Source organism: Amblyomma americanum, chromosome 3, assembly GCF_052857255.1.
Source record: "Amblyomma americanum isolate KBUSLIRL-KWMA chromosome 3, ASM5285725v1, whole genome shotgun sequence".
NCBI lineage: Eukaryota > Metazoa > Arthropoda > Arachnida > Ixodida > Ixodidae > Amblyomma > Amblyomma americanum.
Window position 1 is genome coordinate 179,896,162 of NC_135499.1, and position 26,513 is coordinate 179,922,674.

The 26,513-nt window shown below is 44.9% G+C and overlaps 2 protein-coding genes across 2 annotated transcripts; both read right to left on the reverse strand.

Annotated features, from left to right (window-relative positions):
• Positions 1–1,892: 1,892 nt before the first annotated feature.
• LOC144125552 (cuticle protein 16.8-like) lies at positions 1,893–3,710 on the reverse strand. Its single transcript, XM_077659038.1, has 3 exons — positions 3,578–3,710; positions 3,372–3,428; positions 1,893–2,999 (listed from the first exon to the last, which is right to left on the reverse strand). Exons 1-3 carry the CDS (start codon positions 3,587–3,589, stop codon positions 2,484–2,486), a joined length of 585 nt encoding a protein of 194 aa, XP_077515164.1. The 5' UTR covers positions 3,590–3,710; the 3' UTR covers positions 1,893–2,483.
• Positions 3,711–6,754: 3,044 nt separating this feature from the next.
• LOC144124286 (uncharacterized) lies at positions 6,755–25,760 on the reverse strand. The gene is made up of 7 exons (XM_077656923.1): positions 25,711–25,760; positions 25,514–25,570; positions 24,381–24,855; positions 19,681–19,793; positions 10,302–10,367; positions 10,094–10,150; positions 6,755–7,395 (listed from the first exon to the last, which is right to left on the reverse strand). The coding sequence occupies exons 1-7, from the start codon at positions 25,720–25,722 to the stop codon at positions 6,928–6,930; spliced, it is 1,248 nt and encodes a 415-aa protein (XP_077513049.1). The 5' UTR covers positions 25,723–25,760; the 3' UTR covers positions 6,755–6,927.
• Between the last annotated feature and the right edge of the window lie 753 nt (positions 25,761–26,513).

Genomic DNA, 26,513 nt, shown 5'->3' on the forward strand with positions numbered 1-26,513 from the left:
ATTCCCAAGATGCATGGTACAGATAGGGGCTTGCTCCGTACCAAGGACATTAACTGTTGTATTGTGCGGGTGTAATCTTGTGCAAAAAGTGAAGACTTCGATATGAGTTTGTTTGTATTCGAACACTACATGTCTATACGAAATTTTGGTTGGTAGTCAGGACTCGCCAGATCTTTCTTCTTCCTCGTCTTTTGTGTCGCTTTCTTTTTCCCGGCAAACAACAAGTACACAATGATGCGATGTATTTCTTTGTTCAATTGTGGTGTCATTTCTCAGTTGTCTACTCACTTCAAAGGTGGCGCTGGCTCCGCACGACAAGCTGCCATGTTTCGAACATAATGGTTTCTATGTAAGGTACGCTAGCACTGTACATCTTCCTTTGGCACTGCTCCAAAGCTCGTAAAAATGTGCCACATTAAGGCTAATTTCTTGTAAGCATTCAAGCCGTTGATATTTAAAGTTTCTTTGCATTTTTATGGTCATTTTGATGTTCAAGTCCATAGTTAAGAAATGTATAAATTTTAGCTGATATATTAAGTGTTTCGGCAGAGTGAAAAATACCGCACGCCAAGCGAAGTGGCTACCGACACCGCTCAGTTGAATTCACTCGCGTAGGAAGACGTGTCTTTTTAAAGCCCCGGATATGTTTAGCTGGGACACTCTGTTTGTGGTAGTTGTGTTCTCATATTTGTGTCCAGTCAGGCCGGTTTCGCTTTGTCATAGGACAAGTTGTCAGAGACGCTGCACCCCGACGTCCTCTTTGTCGTATAATCCCAATACTATCAGCGGCTGCGGTGTAGAAAAGTGGAGAGAAAATCGAAAGTTATAGAGGATTTAACGCACGTTTCTTGGCACAGAGAAGCAAGACATATCTTTTTCGCAATCTCTAAGCGAAGTTTACAAGCTGGCGTAAGATATCAAACTTGGATTTCCTCGAAAAGCTGTGCGTGGGACGTGCCCAAAACAACAGCTACTAAAGCGTCGCTTTCGCTGGCTCTGTGCCTGCATGGTTGTGGGTGTCTTCGAAGAGAATGGAAATGCAGAATTCGCTCTATCGTCGGTGTGCTCCCCAGTCTCTAAATTAATGCGTCAGCATAAGGAGGTTCCATGAAAGCGGAAACGGCGACGGCCGTGTGTCAGCAGCCAGTGACAGGTGGCCCACCTGCTACAGCGGGGAGGCTGCCGCCTATTCACTGGGCTGCGAACATAGCATAATGCATATACGAACTCAGCATAATAGTTGGAATATAGCAAACCTTCGTATCCCAGATTGGATATAACGGTCTTTAGTGATACGTGCACCCAGGTCAGGATCATTCTGTGCGGGAAGGACTGATGTGCCGAGAAGGAGCGGCCAGCGCTTATTATCTCGCTTGCCAGCGCGTGCGCGGTCTTGTGACGCCACTCGCGTGTCCCGGTGCCCAGTCCATTGTCACCTCCAATCCCCGCTCTCGATAGAGTACGTGGCTCCATGCTTTGATGTTGGCCAAAGTAGTCGTCCTGTTTCGCCCGCATTGGTACTGTTTTACATGTTAATGCTCGCTTCCGGAAGCCCAACTCTGAAAAATAGCTACCTGTTTCTGAAAAAAAAAAACGCTGTTTGATTTAACAGAACATATAGTTTTAGTCTTAACTTCACTCTAACATAACTTAATATTTGATCTGTCTTCCTGGACAGTAGTGAAGCAACGTTTCGCTGTGACGAGAGAAATATGAGATTCTTAGGTAATCGTTCAAATTGTTTACGACGAATGTAGTCGTCAGGTTTCTGAAAGCCTTTTTTTGAAAGGAAACCTCGTGAAAACGTCAATTGTCCATATTGATCGATATAGTTTTCTTGTGCTCACGGCACTATAGGGCATCCAAACAAGGAGTGCAAGAAGAAACGAAGGCAAGAGATGTTACGCTTTTAATGTCCTCACTAACAAACGAGGAAATTCAAAGCATCACAGATAGGCGAATGCTCTTCGTCGCGAACTGCATTCGTTGCAGAAGAAAATGAACATGAATGAGATAAAGTAGCAGATGCTGTCATTCTGCTGAGACAAAATCCCGCTTTGCGTTACGAATATGCAGTGCTGCTAGGAATAGCGGCTAGCCTCCATAGACAGTGCTTTATTAGTGAGACTTGAGTACAAAATGTTCTTTCACTTACATTTACTCAGGCAGCGTTGCTTCAGACTCATCACGAGGACCACACAGGGCTTCTTCACCGTTGCATATATTAGCTTATTTACAGTGTTAGCACGCTCAAGATTGCACGTGTTCATTTACAGGAACTCTTCCAAGACGCTGAAGCATATCGAATGTGGCAGCGCGTACTACTACTTCAAACATTAGCAGCAAAAAACAAAAGGCAAACAGACAAACAGAACATGAGAAAACACCGGCCGATGTGTGCAATAGTCGTGCCTGGCTGTTGCGTCAGATGGCTAGGAAGCGTCTACGAATAAAACGAGGAAAATAAAAGTACCGGAAGTCACTTAGCTCTTGGCACGGCCAAGAGTGTAAGTCAGAGGCGCACGAGCGATGGCGATCCGGCTGCCACCCCCAGTCACGGGGGTCACGTGGTGAGCGGTGCCGTAGGTGATAGGCGCCGCATGGATGGCGAAAGGCGTGGCGTGCAGGGTGACCGGTGTGGCGTGCAGGGCGTGCACCGCTGGAGCGGACTGGACGACGTAGGGCCTTGGCGCGGGCCTCACGATGGTGGCGGTCTGAGCGGGCCTGGGTGCGGCTAGGGCCGGAGGGGGCTCGACGGCGTTGGAATAGAACGCAGCGTCGGCCGGGTTGGAGGTCTTGGTTCCGGGCTCGTTGGTCTCCACAGTGACGCGGAAACCGTCGGCATCGGCTACGTAGCGCACGGTACGGGTGATGCCGTTGGGGTCGGTGTAGCTGTAGGAGCCGACCTTGTTGTTGTTTTCGTCGCTCGTCTCTTCTCGAGTGATGCGGGTGCCGAACTCGTCCGTGTTGTCGTGGCTGAAGCTGTATGGCGTGGCGGGCTTTTGGGGGGTTGGGGCGCGAAAAAAGAAAGTGCAGGTGGTGAATGCATTGCAGGCAAATGCACGACTCGACTACCTATTTTGCTTGCTTCGCTAAAATATCATTGGCTTACGAAAATACGACACCTTTCGCTAATCTAGCTTGTTTTGGATATTCATTTGAGGTCGTGCCAGTGCTTGCACAAAGTAGAACATCGTGATGCAAAAAATGATAACAAGCTAATTTTCTACTCGCGCTTCCTTCAAGTTTTTTCTCAAAATGGGGGGGGGGGGGGGGAGGGGGGCTAAAGCGAAACAAGAAATGTTTCTTCTAGTCATGCTACTTGTGAACATTATTAGCCCGAGGCGCAATGTTTGCGGAAGCATACTCACGAGTTCTCCCGGAAGAGCCTGGCCGGCAGCGTAGGCCACCAGGCAGCACAGAAGCACCTGGAAGAGTACACAGTGCACGTTACATAAATGAAAATAACGTAGTCCCGCTGATCCTGTGTTTCGTCATAGTTTTCAGCTCAACAAACACAAACACACAAGCGCACCACACGGCAAATTTCGGCACAACTCCACGCTTGACGGCGCACCTTGCTGAGCATGCTGAAGGCGAGATGTCGGGAAGGGTCTGTTTAGACCGCCGGGGACACAGGATTCCGAAGGCGCTGTTCCAGCTTCCGCGTCGCGTGAGTCAAGGATGTTTGGCGTTCCGTCTTAACCCGTGCACATTTTTATACCCCGCTCCTTGTGACGCCTTGCTGAATCCCAGAGCGAGCACGCCTGCAAATTTTACATTTCTTTGTGTTTTTCTTCTTGGCTCTCACTAGAACGGCCTTCCACCAGACGGTTTCGGAGAGGGTTGGAATATTTTTTTTTTAAAACAAGTGGACATGTCGCGCTAGCGACGTCCACAGAAGAAGAGCCAGAAGACAGAAGTCGCGTAGAGGGGAGAGGACACGGGATGTCCAGCGGCTGCGTGAGCGTTGCCAACTTGCACGCATTCCGCTTGCCTTCTCCATGTGGAACTTCGTATCCTATATCCTCCACCCGGAAACTTGTTTCGTCAAGAGAGATGCGCAGCCAGATATAGCGCTATCTCAGTTGTCGTCGAGAACTGCAGTGGAAACGGAACCTCTATGGTAATCAAATCGGTTCAGGCAAGACTCGAGCCGCTTTGCCTACGTCGGCACCCTCGGTGGGAATTGTTATTCAGTGCGACCATGGTGCCCTTCGGTAAAGCCAGCCTGCTGGGAGTACGTGCTTGGAGAAGAAATATGCGTTCATTCGAGGCCGCACTTCGGGCAGGAAAGGAGGAAAGAGAATGCTGGGAAATCATTAAGGCATTTCTATTTTTGTCGCCTATCTGGAGTAACGGCACCCACTGCGCATCAGCATTGTGCTTTTGGGTGGACTCCGTATCTTTGATTTGTCGCCTCAGTGATGGTACAGACGATGAGTAGCGTGCCAGTTGTATTCACTCGAAATTTAAATATTTGCGGATACTGCTGATTACGCCAGAGTTCGAGAACTGAGGGGCATGTTTAATTCAACGAATCTCATTGGGGGAACGTTCCTTTCAAAAGGATACGATTTGAGAGGGCTGGAGAAGACGAAAGAGTTCCACGGAATTCTATGCTTTAGTCCTTCATAGCTCCCATTTACATTGAATATACGTTCGCACACTTGCCTGCCAGAGCGTCCTTTAAAACGCGTATCGCTACGTTTCGAGGATTTTATTTTAGATATTTTGTATCAAATAATTAACCCCACATTATAAATCATGCACTCTGTGAGCCTCTTCATACTGCATAAAAACTTGGCACATTGAACTTCACAGTTCGCAGCTGTTAACATTTTGCGAGCTTGACCGTGGCAGGAGATCTAAGCGCGTTTGTTTTTGTCCAAGAGCTACGTACCGTATCGGAGCAGCAGGCACAAATTCTTGGCCGTCCAGCGCCGACGTGAAGAGAGTGCGCGGCCGTAGTGTCGTCTTATCACAAGATTCGAAACGATCGGCTTTTGCCAGAATCGAGTATGATGTGATGCAGGTACGCCCTAATGACACGCGGTTTGTTTCCGGATGGAATGCTTTAACAAACGCACAGCTGTTTTTCCTGCCTGCTGAAAAGGAGGAGCACTTAAGTGGAAACGAATGAAAGTCTAGAGGGGGCTGATAGCGCAAAAATGAATGCTAATTGACGTTAAGTTCAGATTATAGAATATACACTGATGTTGTAGCTCTCGTTTTATTTTTGAATCCACCTAAAAACGGTCCCGAATAATGAGCCGCAAAACATGTGCCCCGCCTTCATGTCTAAAAGAAACTTCTTTACGACTTTTTCATGCTCACTTTCACACACTCTCATCGGCAACTTCAATTTCTATTTCAGCCGCAGCAGCAGCCAAAAGGACACTCGAGTCGTTGCGTGACTCCTACCGGAGTGGGATGAAATGGCGTCACAAATTCATCATATTGACGCTTTCAGCGCTCTCCTGTACTGGTGGACTTCTTTTGTCGAGCTGAAGCGAAATCAACAATCGGGTCTTGAGCTCAACGACAGCAGCGAGCGCAACGAAATGATACGCACAAGCGTGAACTAGAAATGATTAAGAAGCGTGAGCGTTGTGGCAGGACGTCGTAACAAGCTAAGGCTATTTAATTTAGCAGCCGCAACTGGCTAACCACTGCCCCAGAAATGGATAACGCGGAATAATCTTTTTTCCACCGGTTAGAGCTGTTTCATTTACTTCCATAGAGGCAGTGTTGCAAGAATCTGGCATAGTCTAAATCAAGCATCGTGTCTTCTGGCGAGATTTGATGAGCGTTGACAGGCTCAGCGTTCGCGTCACCTCTACTGGCCCCATTTTCTTTGAGATAACTCTCCGGAGATACCAGCCCGGCAATACCCGCCACTTTTGTGGGTACCAGAGCCGCTGCCGTTATTCACGTTAGAGAAATTTCTTTTCGTTCTAACGACGCCCTTTCTGCTGGAGCTAAAGGCTTGCACTGATATATGGCACATACATGAAGCGTCTAAATAACTAGTTGTGGCTAGAATTATATGCCTGAAATAGTTTTTAGCAAAGTCTTTGTTTTATGTAGCGAAACAGTTCTGCCTCCCGCAATAGTGTCCCCCCAGCACGAAACTGTGTTTTTAGCACAAACATGCACAAAGGCACTGGCGTTGACAGCGAGGCATCCTGCATTACGGGATACCGTTAATGCCCTACAAGCTTATTTAACACATTAAGTTACCTCATGATTATCTAAAAGCAATGGGGATTGGCGTTTCAACAAAACCAGGCCGTGAAAGCAATAGGGCCTCTTTATTAACGTGATTAACGCCCACAACTGGGCTATTGGGGTCATTGTCATCGTGTGCAAAGGGGATTTTTTATTTGAAGATATTGTCGCGGACATTGAATAAAAGACTTCTTGATTCTTTTGACGGAGTTTAAAAAAAATAAATTCCTATGCTGCCTTTACTTACCTGCATGTCAAGAGTCGGAAACCACAGCAGTCACCTTTAATGGTAAACTTTTCCTTCCGATGTTCCCAGTTCCACCAGTGCATTTCATTTGCTTTTAAAGGCACACACTACACTTCCAGGACCATGTGAGGAAGTTCTTGGCAGGAAACAACGTGCTCGCCTGCTGTGCCCAGGGGTACTGTGTGTTGCTGCACCACGCTTCCCATTTCCTCACCTTGGCGTCACCTGCCACGCACAGGGGCACAGACGAGGCAAGTACATTGCGCCACGAAAAAATTTAGCAGTAACAATTTTTTATTTCATAAACTATGAAAAAAAAAACAACAACCAGGTTTCAATAAAAAAAAATTGAATTTTGATTTGTGCTTGAGCACCGATTCGTTTCCTTCAGAACCGAGCAGCCAATGACCACCTCATCGTGTCATTCTCCGTTGCGCAACGAAGACAACTTAGGCGCTCTTGGCGCGGCCGAGGGTGTAGGTCAGGGGAGCGTGGGCGAGGATTGGGGTCACGTGCTGGGCGGTGGCGTAGGCGATGGGGGCGGCGTTGACGGTGAAGGGGGCGGCGTGCACAACTGGGGTGGCGGCCTGGACGACGACTGGCTTCACGGCGGCGACCTTGACCTCAACGGGCTTGGCCACGACGGCGGCGGCTGGGGCTGGGGCGACCTCAATGGGGTTGGCGATGTACTGGGCATCGGCTGGGTTGGAGGACTTGGTTCCGGGCTCGTTGGTCTCGACAACGACGTGGAAACCGTCGGCGTCGGCAGTGTACTTGACGGTACGGGTCACGCCGTTGGGGTCGACGTAGCTGTAGGAACCGACCTTGTTGTTGTTCTCGTCACCGGTCTCCTGCTGGCTGATGCGGGTGCCGAACTCGTCGGTGTTGTCGTAGCTGAAGCTGTAGGGCTGTGGTGGCTGTGAAGGTGGCAAGAAGCAGAAAATGTGGTCACATCCTCGTTCTTTCGAACACAACGCGATAACTCTGAAGCAAGATAAGAGGCTTGCAGAAAACTGCCATTACTTTTTTTTTGTTGGCATCCTTTTTGTGTGTCTGCGCGTACTTTGAGAGGAAAGAAATATAGCGGAATCTGATACTTGTTCGCTCATGTGAGTAGTTGAATCTTCACGTCTCTCTCAGATCGATGCAGGATATTTAGCGAATCAGGAGATTTGATGGAGAATATCACGTGTTCAGCGGTTGCATAACATTGAAAATAATTTCTTAATCAGAAAAAGATTTGTGAAAACAGAAGGAAATATACTCCATGTTGTGATAAACGTTGAATATAAACAAAGAAAACTGCATAGCCGTGACTACCCTTACTATATAAGAGGCATCAGGTACCCTGCCACGTTCTCCCAGAGAAAGGCGAATGTTTTCACCCGAATTTTATACAATAGCAACACACAGTATATATATTTAAGCCACCAATACTTCTCACAATCGATCATTGCGGCGCCTTGGGAAGCGAAACTAACCGGAAATTATATGGCAAAAATGTTTATGCTGTCAGCCTTCATTGCAAGATTTCCGAAACGTGCTACCCAACTTCAGTGAAATGCTACTGGAGTGTGCTGGGTAAGCTGTTTCGATACGCAGAGCTTAGCGTCAAGTTTAGAGCACTGCTGGATGATTCCCTTTCTCCACGCGAAGCCTGCCCTTGTGCAGGCATGCGTTTCTCTGAGAACTTCCTTCCTTTCGAGGAGCTCGCGGCATTGCAGTAGACCTGTTCTGTTACGTTAGCCGGGAGGCAAAGACGATGGCGCCTTGGCTGCCGGCCTTGGGATTAGCAGGGAGCCCGCAATCCGGTGCTTCTTCATTGCGCACAGGCATATAAATGCGCCAGCCGTCTAGACACGCAGGGCACGTAGAGCCGACCGCCTGCTTTTCTTTTTGCCACCAGGCAACTACTCTCAGTGCTTTGCGGTTCGCCCTGGAGATTTGACGCGGGAAAGGAAAATCCAGAACAAAGAGCGCTCACCACTGTGCTCGTCGCGGCTCTACTCCGCAAGCCGGTTTTTCTTCATGCGACGTTAAACACGCCTTTGTATTCTCCATTTGATTTTAATCAGAGCTTTTCCGTAGACTGAGATTATGTTCTTTTGGACTATAAGGCTAATTCAGATTGCCTTTTTTTTCCCTGCTTAGGCAAAAGGTTCAATCAATCAGAAATTTCGAGCTCTCAGATGATACTGCACATGATTTTAAATCTAAATTGATACCGGGCTTACCTGCTGTAAGGACTCATACAAACGCTGAAGGTATCCCTCCTCAATGGACAACAGGCATACAGGCAGGAATACAGGCCGTTTTCACTTTGGATCATTCTTTCATTGTGAAAGTTGCAAACATGATGTACATATTCTCCTGACTACTGTTCACTTTATTCTGTAGCACTTTTTATCCACCCGGTTGTTGTTTATTCATCTGTTAATTATTTATGTCGCATGTTGACTGTTTTTCTTTATATTGACTGTTGAGGACAGCCAAGCAGGGCGCAGCCCCGTCAGGCACGAGTACTGCCTTCTGTCGCATCCGCAAGGAATTTTTGTAAAAGAGTGCCTTCGCAAGAGAATCAAAAACATTAAAAAAAGATGATATTGCACAGGTTGGACTGCGTTTAAGTTACTGTGTTCTTGTCCCGTACCTTTCTGACTCCTCAAGTGAAGGAAAATGCTTTTGAACAAGAAATGCCCAGGTAAGTTTCCTACAAAATGTGACTGCTAACAGAAGTTGTGACAGTAGTAAAGAATTATGTAAACTACACATTTAGCCTTACGGGCAGGCGGAGAAAACCCTCTGGGAGATACTCTTCTCGGCTATTTAATGTGAACCGTGTTTGTTTTTCGACGAGTGCACGAAAAAAAATTGTCAGCCTTAGTGCCGGCTACCGTAGTTTTTCTTTTAGAGCGAGCTTAATGTGTCTGATACTGAAAGCAAATCCTCTATTTTGGACAGTACTATTACGGTTAATAAAGTACTATTAACCATTGAAGCTAACCTGCGTGATTATTTCACTAAATAGGGAGGCTTAAGTCGTTTAGGCTTTGAATATTGGCGCTTCGACAATGCCTACTACCATGTAACTACTTTTTTGTCCGCTAATGTTTTGTAATCCATTTATTGGAGCATTTTTTAAGCAAGTTTTCACTCCGAGGGAAACATAATAAAAAAATAACTATTAGAAAATTTTTAAGGTCTCTGTAGTCGCCATTAGCGAGTTCAACTGTAATAATCTACGGCTTCTAAAAAGTTTAACTTCTTCGACGCATTGCGTTTGGTTGAAAATTTATGCAATGTGCTGTAGACGCAGTTTTATAAATAAAAATAACTATAAGCATTAAAGACTTTTTTAGCATAGCTAAAACTGTTATTTTACAATACCTGCAACAATTGTTTTTCGGTCTCATAATGCGCCCAACCTCGTGGCTTAATTTGTTACAGTGTGCTGGCCAGAAGGGCTCTCCGAAACATTTAATTTTTCTACGATGTGCAGCCCCATCAAATAATGGTGACGAGGCCTGCGCGGAGACAAACATGGTGTTTTTTTTTTTCGTGCGGCTTAGTCTGTATACGTTACTAAAACAAAATTTAATTAAGCGAGCTACTTACGCCCTCCAGGCTGTCCTGCTGGGCAGCAGCGTAGGCGACGAGGCAGCAGAGAAGGATCTGAAACGAAGTGACACAAAAGGCATCTCGTCAGTGCACGTGGAGCACTCTCGTCCCTCCCAGTGAAGATCCACTCAGCGCTGCTTCAAACCGGCTCCTGTCGCCAGCAGGGCTAACTACCGTACGCGGAGACGAATACGAAAGCTGGCACCTTGGTGTACATGGTGACTGGCTGGTTGGTTCCCTTGCCGGAGTGGTCAAATGAACTGGCGGCCTGCTGTCGCAGGCAGGTGCCTTATATAGTAGTCTCGACGCATTCCGCTGTCATCACGCGCTACGCTGATACGGGTCTCTTCGGTATTCCCTGCAAGTCGCGCTCGCTTGGGGCGCCCAGGCCTGCCACTCTTGACAACTTTCTCCTCGCACTGCATTAAGTGGAGGAGAGACAATATCTACGGTGCGAAGGGGGGGGGGGGGGGGAATCGACCTGCACTGCGACACAGTGTCTGCAGGAAAATGGGCGTATCGAAAAATAAAAAAAGAAAAAAAATCTTCGAGTACGGCATCCATAAGCTTTCTCCAAATTCTTTTCGATTTTCCTGAAGTGTTGCCGACCCCGCTACCGTTCTTATTTTCCTCGAAACGAATGCTATTTAATATTCATGCAACTGTATTTTTAGAGGACACCGTATCTGAAGTAACCAGCCAATGAATGCAAGTATTAAAGGCTTTTATTTTTGCACGCCATTCCTGAGAGCGCAGCATATCCCTATGAACTGCTTAATAAAATCGGAGGAAGGTACTCGCTGGAATGCGCTTTCTTCAGACGTACGCCTTTATCAAAAATTAAAAGAACTTTAAAGTCTTGCCATATTTACCAATAATCTGGAATGCTCAAATGAATAGGTGCGGTGATCGAAATGCACTAAGGGGCTAAGCAGGCAGCTTTAAATGGTGCAGTGAACTTTCTTGGCCTGAAAAGCTTTTCCGTCACATACCTTTCGGCGGTCTAAAAACGGATAATCGCTCTGTAAAGTTTAGCTGTGTTTTTGTCACCAAATTGAAGAACGCTTTCATTGTGCGATAAAAGGAGTAGCCAAAATAGCTTTTGGCGTGCTAAAGATGAAAATTTTGGTTTATAAATTACACTGAGGGCTCACTGAAGCAGTCGATGCCATTTAAAACGTTATCTGCAACACTCATGGGATTAAAGTTTTTAATAAACCATCAACTAAGAAAGATCGAGATTTGCTCCTTTGTCGTCTAGGAGAAAACTTATTTTTGTAACGTACCGGCAGAACGCCCTGTTTCAGCTAAGGGTTTTCACATGAAAACTATGACATGCTATGAAACTGTGAATAAATCATGATTTCTGTAACAAGAAAACGTCTGATGTTTTCTCCATGTATGCAAAAACTAAAATACCTGATTAGTATGTCAGCTTTCTTAGTTAAATGTTTACATCGCAAGACTAAGTAATACAAGGTGCATGGTTGAATTGACAAGAAACGATGAAACGGCTGAAACCTTAAGTTCGCGAAGTTGCAATGGTGGCTTGTTTTTCTTTTTATACATGCCAAATGTCGTACTTCAATACACGATGTTTTTAAGTAGAACACTCATACAGGCACAGAGCGCTGCACGGGACAACTTCACTGGATGAAGCGCTGTGAAACTGTCATGTGCAGCTCTATTTCTTTGTTTTGCCTGTTTTATTATCAGAAAAAATAGTGCATCCATTCATATTTCGCACTTTATGTCCACTGTAACGACTTCTTTTTGTAAATTAGCGCGTATAGTATAAGAGAAGCAAAAATTTGGTATGCTAGGTTCGCAGCCTGCTAAACTGAATTTCCCTTTATCATCTGATCTTCTTCAGCGACAAAAAATTTCAGCTAATGTCATACAGATGAGCGTGTTTAAGCTTCCCTGATCCGCAGCTTTATGTCGGCTTATCTTTTCAAAGAAAATATTTTGAGCTGCCGATTTCAAACCATCTATGTAAATACACTATACTGGAGCGGTAAATTGGGTAGACGCTACGGCCTGCACACAAGCAGGCCGAAGTAGGAAGAAGCGGCACTCAAGGCACCTGTATCTAATAGCCCCCTATGGTGTGTAATAAAAAGGCCTGGCTTGTGTCTATCTGACACTAGGGCACCCGCCCACATGTCATCACTCTTGGCGTCATGTCCACCGACATGAGTAAGGAATCCAAGTAGTAGAATCGATTGCTGCTCAGATCATCAAAGCACAGCTGTACAGCTCGCCCCCTTTACACCGGGACATCTCTCTACCGCTATGTAGATAGCACACCGGGAGTTGAGCCGGAACGATGGGGTGCACCGAGCAGTTCCGGTCTGCACGCGTATGGTCGGTCAAGGATATTACAATAGAATGACAAAGAGTTCCACTGTACAGATCTCTCACGGTTCCGAACAACACTTCGAGAGAACACTTCTCACACCCAGATATTCGAACGTGTGCATGGAAGACTGAAAAATGCTCGTTTTTCACTGCGGTTGCCCACATTTCGGGCTGAAAGATCAGTACAACACGAGTAGTGATCGTAGAAAAGATTTAGCCTGCCCTTGTACTTGAGATAATCAGTGCCAATGTAAACCTGAAGAAAGTGCAGTCGGAACCAGATTGAGCAGGTGAACGGCTCTAGCGTCTGACCTGACTGCACTGTGAGCAGACTGACGCTGGTGAACACTCTCAAGGTTAGGCTACACGCAACATAAATATCATGAATATCAGAGAAAGCAGAAGATCGAACAACCGCCGCCGTAGCCAAGTTAATAGAGCCCCGCACGCATACTTTGGAGATCGCGGGTTCCGACCCTCCAGTGGCATCTCGTTGTTTTTTTCTTCATCATAATCAGTTATCTTTGAGGTATTAAAAAATTACACAGGTATATTACCATTCATTAGCGCTAGAAAATAGAAAAGTGGATAACAGAGTTAACATTCTCTTGTGCTTTCCTTGGTTTCACTGACTGTTGGCTTCTTTCGTTTACTGCTCCGTCTGACATGGGCTGCCACATCTACGCCGTTGTTCTCACCAAGTTTCGGCCTGAGTTCGAGGCTTGAAAGGAGTACAACAATCGTAGTATACATCAAGAAACGACAACCTGAGAAAAGTTGTCATAATATTTCAGTTACAGGGGCTACGAGAACGAGTCTAAATAACGGAATAGTAAACGGCATTACTGGCCCCTAGCTTCGGATACCAGCCAGGGCAAAGCGCGTTCAGGGGAAATTTTCATCTAGAGCGGCATTGCGACACGGCAACTCTAGAATTTTCCTGTGAAATTCATATTTGCTAGTGCTCTTTATGCTTTAATTTCATGGTAAAGTTACGCTGTCACACTGGTTTATTCTTTGCGTCTATGTACCTATGTACGGCTGCACAAGCAATGCTGTCGTTTTAAGTTTTTTTACTCCAACAAAGGACAACAAGAACAACTTTTTTATTGGAGTCCAGCAACAACACAAGAATACAAACTAAGAAGAAAATGATTTAAAGCTTTCACGCGTAGTAAAAGCTGCTGTCAACTGCCCTGATTCAGAAGCCAAACCTTGCGCTGAGTTAACGCGATATATGGCTAGCTGACACATTCGACACCTTGTCGTGAAATATGCATTCCCTCAGTAATTTCTGGGCTAACTTCAATAGAATAAATTGCCAAAATTACTGTTATTCGGATTTGGTGGTATCATTTATATTCTTTAGAATGGATGACCAAGTTGAGACCACTAAAAATTTTTAACGACCTCTTATGCTCCCGTAGACGTACTACAATCATACAGCGGCCAGTTTGGTCCACGTATACTTTCCTGCATGATAAGGGGATCTGATAAACCAAATCAATTTTACAAGGCTCTAAAACTTTCAAATATTATACCCCCATGTATTGAACCACATTTAATTTTTTTTTTTGCTTTAAACCTTACAGATTTACACAGCATCTCTCGCGCTGTCTAAATGTGCAATATGAAATCATACCAACTAGTCAGGCTATCTGTTCTTTTACTTCTTCTGGCTATTTGTCTCCCACAATTGGTATTCTGACAGAATGCTGGAAATTGGCTCGTGTTATCTCTGTCTTAAAGTCTGGAGGTAAAAGTTCAGTCCTAACAGGTTATTATTGCTCAGCTCTGTCTCATGTAAGCATCTTTAAGGCATCATATCATCCCAAGTCAGCAGTACTTGAGGCTTTTTGATCTCATATGTTGTAATCAACATTGGTTTGGTTTGGTTTATTAGGGTTTAACGTCCCAAAGATAATCAACATTGATTTAAACGTAGTCATTCACTGGATTCGAAACTGTTCGAGTTTATCTCTGATACTCACTCTTTTGTTTGATTCGGCTCAACTTATCCATGCCATTTTTTATTCACTTCGCTAAAGGTTTCCACAGTGTTTCGATTAATAGACCGCAATCTATTATAAATAAACTTGGAGGTAATCCAGGGCTCCTACCTGGTTCAGTCTTTTTCCGTCTCTATAAATGAGTAAACTTGTGAAATCAACTCCTGTATATTCATTTGTTTGCAGACCACTGTGTCATTTACCGTCCCAATAACAGCTCTTCTGGTTAGAGTACTTGGCAGAATGACTTAACCCCTGTTTCTGCATGTGCACGAGGTAGCTCACAAACATGAATACCATCAAACACAAAACACTAACGCTTGCTGCAGAACGACACATTGTTCCACATGCTAACTATGTAAAAGAAGGCGCAAGTGATTCGTGTCATCGGGAATAGCATCTAGCTTCTGATCTGGCATGAAATGTTGAACTTGGACATTTCAAGAAGTAAACTTCTCAAACTTCAAGATTCCACAGACATATTCACTGCCAAGATAACCAAGAACCAAAACTTTTCACTTGCATTGCAATGGCTGGGTCCGAACTTGAGCACATGTCTTTCATCTGGAATCCGCTTTATCCTTCCGCACAGACTCCATTGCAGCAGCTCAGAACAAAAAAAAAAACTTATATTACTACTCCATGACTATTGTTATCTAAGAAGCTTAGAAACCTGAACTAAAGAACTAAATATTGCCTCCTAAAACTAGAAATAACGCTGCCCGCCTTTTTTCATTGATAAAATTTAACATGGTTCGTTATGCTTTCGAAAAACACTTTTGAGCCCAGTTCGCCACATAACATGTTTATACCACTTAAGTAAAGTCATCTTCACGTTGGCATGCACCAATGTATTGAAATATTTACGTCTGCGTTTGGAACCGGGGAGTGAAACCGTTTCCCTGCAGATAGAGCATCGGTAGTTGACAACGCATTATTTGTAAATGCTGCAGATAAAGTATAAAGTATAAGTTAACAGCCTGCTTTTCTCTTCCTTTCTCAATTTTTCTCATCTTGTTCATATGATTGTATCCTCGTGTAGTGTATACATTGCATAATAGGTAACGGGCGTTCTTTTTCAAACCAAATTGGTAAGATTCTGTAATGTTGATCACTATTTTGTAACAGTTTGCAATAGTTTGATTTAGGTTTAGGGGTTTTAAAGTCCCAAAGCGACTCAGGCCATGAGGGACGCCGCAGTGAATGGCTCCGAAAATTTCAACCACGTGGGGTTCCTTAACGTGCACTGACATCGTACAGTACACGGACCTCTAGAATTTCTCCTCCATCGAAATTTGACCGTAGCGGCCAGGATCGAACCCGCGTCGTTCGAGTAAACATCTGAGTATCATAACCACTGAGCCACCAAGGCGGCTACTGAATTTTTTTATTGTGATCGCCAGAAATATATATACCTTCACAATAAGGATAATCATTAAGAAGAAACAAATACAAAGCCCTCAATACCACACGTGCGGAAAACTGCGACTTTCTGTGATCAGTTCCCGATCAAAGAATTTTAATTATTTATCCAGTAAATCTATTGTTAGAGCACTCACGTAAACAGGGCCTACATGAGAATTTCCCTTGCCTCAACAATCTCTCAGGGCAGCTAATTCCTGAGTGAGTACAAAATCAGGCAAATCTTAAAGAAGGAACTGCACCCCATGCACGAACTACAGTGTTCTTCCATGTGTCCATTACTGCCTTGCCCTACCTTGTGATAATGTTCGCAAGATACTGCAATCACAATAAAATCTAGTTGAAGTCTGCGTCCTGTGCGTGTCCCTTTTCGTGTTCTGTCTTCTGCATGCGCAAATATTTCCAAAAGTATGAAGTACCAGCTCGCCCAAAATGCAACACTTGCGTTATATTCTATGCTTTTGTCCTGCGGGCAAATTTGTCTTCCCTTACATTTTGTCCACTTCTTGTCCTTCTCTATCGTCTGCCAGCGCTGCTTTTCGCAGAGTGATTACCAAACAACTCGCCCAGCAACAAACCTTGCTCTAATTTCCTGACATGTTCTTTTTAGTTTATCGAAACATTTCCGCTCCCCTCTCGATGTAATGTCAGGAAGTTTCCTAAGGTATATAAGTAAATCATGACATGAAATATAGGAGCCGTATCCAATAACGTCTTTACTGCTTTTCAGGCTCTTACCAGTTTTTCAACATGAAGATGCTAGGGCTGGTCTTTCGTTTAAAATAATATGTGAAAAATCTTCCAGCCATCAATTGTTAAAGGTGGCCAACGTGCCCGGTTTGCACAATTTCTGTGCGTAGACTATTGTCTCTATTTGCGAGGTTAGTGCTTACTTAACTTTTTTTTTCACTGCAGCTGTATGTACCTTAGTTTAAAGCCAATTTGATTTTACATTTATTTGGCCCATAATTTAGGCACATTCAAACGTGGTAGCTCAACTAGAGCGCGCAATCGAATTTTACGGTGTGCAGCTTTTTAAGCTTAACGGGAGCTGAAGAGTTCAGATTCGTCATCACCGAATCACCGAAAAGTGCGCTTGATTTTTATTTTATTGCTTAAGTCTTACTCCGATGATGAAACGCTCAACTTTCTTCTTGTGGGGCGCAGCCGCTGGTAATAAAAATCTATAGCAGCAGTGGCCTACTTGGGCTTTGATGAGGAAAATATCACGATGCTGCGGGCAGCATTTTGATTACCTTGAACTGGGCTTAACGTTGCATGATAAGCGCTGAAAAAATCGGTGGCAGCTGCCAAAGCCCACAGGGCAATTCGCTTTGAAGTTATAAATTGTCATGAATTTTCTTGAGGAATTACGTCATGTAGCCCGTCCTTCAGCGGCGTGCTTCTTTCGGGCGGATCAGAAATTCTGCCCAGAACAGCCCTCATATTATATTTGAGCCCCAGGCAGAACGAACCGATCTAATAATAATAATAATAATAATAATAATAATAATAATAATAATAATAATAATAATAATAATAATAATAATAATAATAATATTAATAATAATAATAATAATAATAATAATAATAATAATAATAATAATAATAATAATAATAATAATAATAATAATAATAATAATAATAATAATAATAATAATAATAATAATAATAATCAATCTTTATTTTTTCGGTGCCCAGGAACAACCCAAAGGTCTTGGTGCTGGTACACCATTCACACGCACAAAATGTACATTTATTTCACTACAAAGGAAGACACTCAGCGGAGGTAATGCAGCAGTCAAGGCGATAGAAAAAAAAAGACACATAAACTAGGCGCGACAGCAAGCATGAAACAAAAAAGCGAGAACAAGGAAACAGCGAGAACAGCGGTAAATGAAAACAGCTAGAACAGGCAACAGACATATAAATAACTAATAAAACAATAAACAAAGAGAATGAACACAAGAACGACCGATAACAGCCAAGTACAGCATATATCAAAATACAAACAAGAATAAAGCCAATACTAATATGAACGAATAAGAGATCTCTGAAATACAAGCTAGAAATACAATCATACACAATAAGAAATGTAATAATAATTGTTTTTTTGGGGAAAGGGAATGGCAACCGATCTAGAGCGGACAGTGCATTCTGCTAACGGTAGCACTGAAGAAACCGTCAGGTTTTTCTTGGGCATTGTTCTCGTTGCAAAGGCTAGTATAAAACTTTAGATCTAAGTAGGTTCTTTCGAAATTCCAATTGCTCGAAATGATACGAATAACGCCGTCATTGTCATTAAAGAAATAAGCGAGTATTAATCAAATTTGCCTGCTTCATTAATTGTCCTCTTCCTTGCAAAACTTTGCTTTGTAGCTCTTCTTAAAGGCTGAAACTCTCGTATATTTGTGGGAACCATGGAAGTAGGCCTATAACCTCCAGTATAGAGGCCACTGAGAATCATAGTTCTCCGGTTTTTACTTTTCAAGAATAGACAACTTTTTCATCTTGCTCTTCTTTTTTCTTTCACTGGTAGGTTATTTTTATTTATTTGATCAATGATAATTTGCGGCATGTTTGTGTTTATGCGCTTTTTCGCTGAAAGCCTTTCTACTCTGGCAACATCTAAATCGGGCTTGCAAGCCATTTCCCGCTTGAAGTTGCGCACGAAAAGTGGGCATATCAGGGTCCTCAAGGTCAGGCGCTTGCTGCAGTAAATACAGGGGTCTCTGGCGCTCCGTTTTTTTTTTTTTTCATCGGATTCGGTGGGGCAAGATGCCTCAAGATATTCATTCGGCTAGGATAAGAGCGCGTGCCGCATTCGCTTGGCTGTCGAACGGACAACCGCGCTCTATGCATAGCGTAAGGTTCCGCAATAAAAACGCAGCGACTAATACCACATCATTGGTTTTCGTAGCCGTATATTGTGCGCCCAGCTAGGCCCTGCAGTTGCAGCGGATGACGGCGGAGGCCTTATCATTGACAAATACGACTCATAATAATCGACCATTAGTAAAGGAGACGTTTACCGGCACATGCCCTCCACCAGCAGTGCGAAGGCGGCCTGCAAGATTACAACCGCACCTTCTGCACAATTGCTAGTGATTTTCACTCTTCGTGGAAGTTTAAACTGGTTGCTCCCAATTCTGCGCTTCTTATTGACTCCTGTCATTTGCACAGTGGAAAATTAAAGGCCTGCTTCCTTTTGTGTTTGCGTTTTCTTAGAGCTTGTCTGTTTAGCTTCTCGAAATACGCAATCGTCCTTTCGAACAGGCGATGCATGTCGGAATAATAGGGGTCACCATCGCTGTCGCGTCTGCAATGTCACCGCTGCAAGTACCGCCCCAAATATACCAGAAGCTTTTCCTCTGGAAGCGCTTTCAGTTGTCTCTGTCGCCATCATAGGGCGAATTTTCTGACAAAAAAAAATTTCTATAATGTTTCCAGCTGAGAGAGGGTGAACCCCGAAGTTCCGGCCTATCGCCATTCACGTTCTGCAGCGCAGGCTTCCTCGGGTTCGGAAGGCTCAAGACCACTCCGATTCTCTTAACGCAAGATAGTGATATCACGCCATCGGCCGGAAAAATTGGCCACAGATTTGGGTAAATCTGTAGAAATTTTAATGGGCTAACAAGCTTCGGTGACTTTTGAAACCGGATCTGGTTGGCGAAGACGACAGTAATGACAACGCTTCATTCAACAGCAACAAGACATTTTTTTCTAACGTCCAAAGTTGTTTCTTGTTCGTTTTAAAAATTTATTTTTATGAGTATTCGTTACATTACACACAGAACCACTGAAGTTAACGCCCTTGATGATGAGCACTGGCTTATTCAAGACGCGTGTGCAAGCAGCAACGTCGGTGTAGACGGCATCAAACCCGTGCAGTGACCCATGAAGAGCTGGTTGGTGAGGAAAGATAAAATATACAGGATGTGTCGCCTAATAGTAATCTAGGGATTGATCGAATCTAAAAAAAACTAACTGGAAAAGAGCGCGGCGTCCTCCACCCTTGAAACTGACCGAGCTCACTTGGGAGTCAGTTGGCCTTGTCTGCAGTAGTTTTGTCACAGTACATGTAGTTAGCTAAGCAATTAAGGCTAATTAGGGAACTGCTGATCTGTAGGATTAAGGAACGAAATGCCAAAAGGAAAGTTGTGATTACGCTCAGAAGCAAAACGGCTACAGTGTTTACAACTAGGTACGCTTCTTGTGCTGTCTTCGCCAAAGGTAACCAGTCTGCAGTGACACGTGGAAAAGACGGATATGTGGTGGATCGACACTGCTGACGACAGCCTTCTTCAGTTTCCAGGAAAAAATTGGATCACCTGAACTTCAGCCATGGCTAGCCTTTCAGGGATGAAAAATCTCCTGATATCATTAGTGGCGGTAAGAGCAGCCAGGTTGCTGTTGGCAAGAGGGTAACGTTTTTTTACGGCCTTAAGAAGAACGCTCGCTTTTTACGGCCTCAGAAGAATGTCACGAGAAACACAAACTAATCACGCACTAGCGGAGCTCCCGTAGCGCTCTCAACGGACTACATAAATTGCGTACCCGAGAAGACTCTGACGAGTTCGTCATTTTCCGTGGCCGCAAGAAATACGCCGGTAACATGCAAAACGAGCCCACTTTGTTTTTGAAGTCAGCTAAGCGTGAACATCAATTGATCGAAAGTGACGATTGCGTTTTATTAGGGTAGAAACATTGTAATTTTTTATGCACGAACTTTGCAGAAACTGCTAAAAAGTTTTTTGGGGGTTTTGCGTTCTGGCTTCAATTCATAAGCGGAGCGCGCCAGTAAATTTATAGGTTTTATCCAATGCTTCGGAAAAGCGTGGCGGCAGGCATGGACAGTATCTAAGATACAATTAAAATTAGTGGTTTCTGAAAAACGGAAATGGTGCAGTAACTGTCTCACATATGTCAATGGACACCGAGCCGCGCCGTAAGAAAAAGGATAAAAGAGGGAGTGAAAGAAGAAAGGAAGGAAGAGGTACCGTAGTGGAGGGCGACGGAATAATTTCGACCACTTGGATCTTAAACGTGCACTGACATCGCACAGCTCACGAGTGCCTTAGCGTTTTTGCCTCCGTCGAAACACAGCCGCTGGCGGTCAGGTATGAGCCCAGGTGCTCCGGCTCAGTTGTCGAGCGTCCTAACCATCGAAGATACATGTATCTTCGACGCTATCTTTCGATCCATTTTGTGTATCTGAATCAGATACCGCTTGCAAAAATGAGAGTATCGGGGTTTCGATATCGCGTATTTTAGCGATACTCGATACTCAAAAATACTGAGGACCGAAAACGAACATCTCTACTGAAGGAAACGAAACGACTTTTACTCAGGAGATAAAAAAAAGGTATGGCTGAAAACGCGGCTTCTCTAGTTCTTCATGGAACCCCCGGGCCGCAGCAAGTGTTTTGTTTTTTTGTTTTTTTGCGAGCGCTACAATCCACGCCGACGCCTCTTTCCGCGGCTGCCACGAGGAGGGGTGTCTCCTTAACCCTTGTAGGGCTTTTGGGTGGCATTGTCTTGTTTTTCTTTTTGCTCCTTGTTCGGTCTGCCTCAAGCAGGAGGTATCTTCTCTTCAAAGGGACGCGGTTCAGCCTAGCTTCTTTTGCCGGAAAGTGTCTTCGCGCAGGAAGAAAGCTGGCTTTTAGACATCATGGCTTCTCACCTTATCTATAAAGCACCTTTGAAATATGCAACACTATTTATCGTTGCGTGTTAAGGAAACATAATGGGGTTATAAAAATAATATTATTTGAATAGGAACAGGCGAAACAGCTGGCGACGAGTTGCAGGAGTAGCTATCTAATGAATATTTCGTGGATATTACACTAGCGATGCGGTTATGAGTAAGTGAATAAAGCTAGTATTTTAATGAAAACTTTCAAGTGTTTTAGTGAGGAGGATGTCAAAGCTAGAATTCCAACCTGCGGCAGCGTACTCAAGATGAGTTGAGCATCCAGTATAGTTTTACACAGTACTAGTTTTACCCTAAAAACAGCGGAGGAACGTAACCTAGCATGGGATTAGCAAGCGAAATACGACTCGTTGCAGTCAGAACAAATCGTTCTAACATGGTCCCCTAATCCAGCTCGGCTGCGGAACGTAAGGATGGCGGTTTGAGTCCCGCCGTGCACAAGAATTTCTTTTTTTTATTCAGTCGACGTCATTTGATTGACAGCTATAGTGTGACAGATTTTGCGGACGGACGGACGGGAGGACAACGATGAGCCATTGGAGGCTTTAGCCTTAAAAACAATACAGTAACAAAGTACAGTACTTTACCGCATAAAAAATATCGCGTTCTTCAAGTATATGAGTACAAGAAAGTTGACATTTTTAGCACCATGATTCTTCATAAGTGGCTTCGTGGTGTTGCGTTGTTTTCGTTATTATTCTTTCGCTGCTCAAACCCATAGCATAGCTAATTCAACGAGCGCTGTCTGGGCTTCTCATCAGTATGGACAAATATTCTCGGTTCCGGAATTTGTCCCCATCTTCAATCAGCAGCTCCCGAATATAAGACGCACGTAGCTTAAGTTGCAGGTCATGAATAAAAGCATAGTTGAATTTGGTGTCATCAACCATCAGACATTATTTTGCCCACTTTGCCTGCAGGCTCCACGCTTCTCATTGCAAATCTGACACGCTTAATTTTCTGCAATATCGCAATGATTACGCCATAGCTGACATTCTAGTTTCCGCAAGATAACGTCTTTGCTGGCTATGGTTTAAGGCACTTATGATTTTACTTTTATTTCTACCTAGGGGTAAAAACACTAACTTTAGTGCCAACACAAAGCGAACAAGGGAGGGATGAGTCTGGAGGTACTTATGCAACGTTTCCACAACAGGACTTGTCTTTGTCTCGGCAAAGCGTTCGTCACTGGCGGGAGTTGGAAATGCCCTTCGCTCCGAGGAGGGAGTTCTGGTGAGGGAGGAAGGTGTGATGTGGAAAGGGTGGTGTGGTTATCAAAATTTCACCTTTGGAGGTTGGCTAACTGCGTTTCAGATCAGTGTTGCGGATACATACTGAACGAGCACCCCAAGCTGTTTCGTTTTATTGAATAAAATTACTGATCCCCCTGCCATAGAAAGAGTATCATCATCAGCCTGACTACGCCCACTGCAAGACAAAGGCTTCTGCGATACCCCTTCAATTCACTCTGCCCTCTGGCAGCTGCGGCAACCTTACCCCTGCGAACTTCTTAATCGCATCCGCTCACTTTACTTTCCGCCATACCTGCTTCTCTAGGTATCCAGTCCGTTGCCCTTAACGAGCATAGGTTATCTCGCCTTCACATTACAAGCCTCGCCAAAGCAGATTTCTTATTCTTGATTTCGATTTGAATGTCATTTACTCGCGTTTGTTCCTTGACCCACTCTGCCCTCTCCCGGTCGCTTAATGTCACGCTTATTATTTTCCTTTCCTTTTTCCAATGGCAGCCTTCCCAGAACCAGAGATTCGTAGCACCCTAGGCTGCGTCACATGTCTCACCATGGCGCATCATAGCCTGAGTTGCTTTTCCGAAATTAAAATCAATATAACTAACATGTCTGACCGCCGCCTTTGTCAGTTGCGCCGCACCCGGTAATGATTGAAGGGCCGATGGCTAATTGGTGTATCCATGTAGGAGGTTGTGGCAAAGTACTACACCACGGTGGCGAAATTCTTTTTGTGCTGCTGAGTGAGTTCGTTGTCGGTTGTGGTCACCGAGGTGACGCCGCACCCTAGGCTTGGTTATGCAATTCCACGGGCACGCGCATTCTTTTATACCGGTCGAGATTTGAGCAGCACTGGAATTTGAACCCCGGTCTTCTTGGACGCGAGGCGAATGCTCTACTTCTATGCCATCGCTTTGCAGCAGCATGGTGCTATAAATACTTCTAGCACCGTGGGGAGGAGCTGTTCAGTGAAATTTGCCCGCGTATGCCTGCAGTTTGTAAATAAGGACAGACCGTCGGCACATGAATTTTCACTGTCCAGACCTGTCAAATAAAAGTCGCCTTTCGCACGTGGAGCGAGAAGCTTAATTTTACGTGGAGGGCGGCTTACTGCTGTAATCTCTGTGACCTCCTAGTACAGTCTTCAATTACGAAAGTATGCCTGGTAGCGGTACGACTTTTTTGAAGTCAGATTCGTTACAGCTGTGCAAGGTAGACGTTTGACTTTCTCATAATTCTGTATGTATAGAAAGGCAAAAGTCATGTTTGAGATCGGCTTTAACCCCCAATATAAGTAAAGGTCAATTCACTAAAGGTTACTGAAGATTCCTTCAGAACATGCCTGCTGCTAGAAGAAAAATTGCAGCGGGATGCCAATGGGTCGTTTAATTGTTCATATTGTTTTTTACATTTAGCTTTGAGTACTATTTGCGAAAATAAAAACAAAAGCACAGGGATGCTTTGTATAAAGGGATCGAATTGTGAATAGTTTATTGCTATAAATTCCTAGACGACTACAGGTGTTTCTTAACGGCTCTTGGCACGGCCGAGGGTGTAGGTGAGGGGAGCGTGGAAGGCGACTGGGGTGACGTGGTGGGCGGTGGCGAAGGACACTGGGGCGGCGTGCAGGGTGAAGGTTGGGGCAGCGTGCACGGCATGGACGGCCACTGGGGCAGCGTGGACGGCGTGCACCACTGGGGTAGCCTTGACCACAACTGGAGCTGGCTTCACGGCGACTGGGGCTGGGGCTGGGGCAACGTCGGCGGCGTTGGAGATGTACTGGGCATCGGCTGGGTTGGAGGTCTTGGTTCCTGGCTCGTTGGTCTCGACAACGACATGGAAGCCGTCAGCGTCAGCGGTGTACTTGACGGTACGGGTCAGGCCGTTGGCGTCGGTGTAGCTGTAAGAGCCAACCTTGTTGTTGTTCTCGTCACCGGTCTCCTGCTGGCTGATGCGGGTTCCGAACTCATCGGTGTTGTCGTAGCTGAAGGTGTATGGCTGTGGTGGCTGATGAAAAAGAAAAAGACCACAATATGCCTCTCTTGACCGTACATGAAAACGCCAGAGTCCTTTGAAACCAAAAAAAATCGAAGAAAAAATATTTGGGCGTAAGCGTTTCTCAACCCACTCGTCCCACGACACTCTGTTAGAGTCAATAAAAGGCACGCCAAATTTAATCATGCTGCGCCGTTCACCTAATTTCAATTTGTTATGGTGCCCTTGAATTTTCTCAGTTTTTCTTCAAATATCTTGGCACGTTCAGCATGAAAGACAAACCCACCGATGCCTAAGTGAATGAAGAAAGGACTTCGATTTCACCGGTGTCATTTTCGTTCCTGTCCGATGCAGCAGAGCTAGAATGCCGATGCTTTGTTTGAAACTTAGAGGTTTCCAGGAAAATTTAAGGCATACACGAAGGAATGTATATGTTTTTAAAAATAGGCATTGATAAACGAAATTCCCAAGTTGACTCTGTGAAGCTTCTTTCGAAGTAAGCGGCTCTCTTTCGTATAAACATCAGACACGCACCAACCCGCCATTAACCTGTATATGCAAGTGATTGGTACAGGCTAACAAAATTCTCCCTTTGACACAAACTTATTTCAAACTGCGAAATTTAGGCATAGGCTCTCTAAATCTTGGAAAACGTTTGAGAGAACCTTACCCCGTCAGCGGGTGGCTGCTGGGCGGCAGCGATGGCAAGGACGCAACAGAGGAGGACCTGCGCGACAAAGTAGAATGGACAGGCGTGAGCACTGGTTCCATACGCCACCACAACTAATGTCGCAGTGTTTTGAATTATGGCATCCTTCATTCAACGGTAATCCCAGCACGAAAGAGCACCGGAGCTCGGGTACATGCCTTGGAGAACATGGTGTCGGCAGACGATGGCTCCGGTTTGATGGACAGGGCTACCATGCAGCACTGGGCCTCTTATATACCCCACACCCTGTTTTATTACGGATCTGTTCCCCATTGAAGTCAGGTTCCGGAGCTGTCCTCCAATCAGAGGAAGAGGCGACATTCCACACACACACTCGCTCCCCTGACGGCAGCCTCGGGGCATCGCGTGTGCGGGAGAGGAGGCGAAACGGTGGCCGGTCAGTTCGGCACAGCCTCTCCACCGTCGCATCGGAACCGTTAGCGCCGCACTGTGTTGGGCGGCTTTCCGTTTCTTGACACGTTCCACAGATCTTTATCTTGTTCTTGTCGAAAGAGACGCACTTGTGTTGTACAATAGTGAATTCAAGCTTCGGTTTCCTCTCGTGAAACATATCGCTATTCAGGCTGTCACCTTTTTTCTTATACTTTCTTCTGAACACACGTCTTCTCGCGAGGATGTGTGAATTTTTATGCCCACTCGGTTCTAACTTTTGCAGTGAACGAGTGTGCGTCTACGTGCCTGCGGATCAAGCGCAAGGTGAAAAACCAGCTTGAAGGTCAGGTCAGACATTGGCACCGAGGCGGACATGAACAGTACCGGGATGGTTGTTTAGAACCGCCTTGTTTTTTGTTGGGCAGCACTTGAGACGAAAAATCTAAGAAATAGATAGCGTTTATATGCTATTACTAGTGGCTGCAAACCGTGCTACCTGCTCTTCCAGTCTACTGCGTGACTGTGTTCAGCCAAAGGAACTGCCGGAAACGTCAGCCTTTTGAACTTG

Bases quoted from the DNA above. Each gene is read 5' to 3' on its own strand.
- LOC144125552 (XM_077659038.1), bottom strand. The intron at 3,000-3,371 runs GTGAGTATGCTT...ACCCCCCAAAAG, and splicing joins AGGCTCTTCCGGGAGAACTC to CCCGCCACGCCATACAGCTT.
- LOC144124286 (XM_077656923.1), bottom strand. The intron at 19,794-24,380 runs GTTAAGAAACAC...CTCACCAACCAG, and splicing joins CCTCGGCCGTGCCAAGAGCC to CTCTTCATGGGTCACTGCAC. The intron at 10,368-19,680 runs GTGTGTAATGTA...TGCCTGCGACAG, and splicing joins GCGTTAACTTCAGTGGTTCT to CAGGCCGCCAGTTCATTTGA.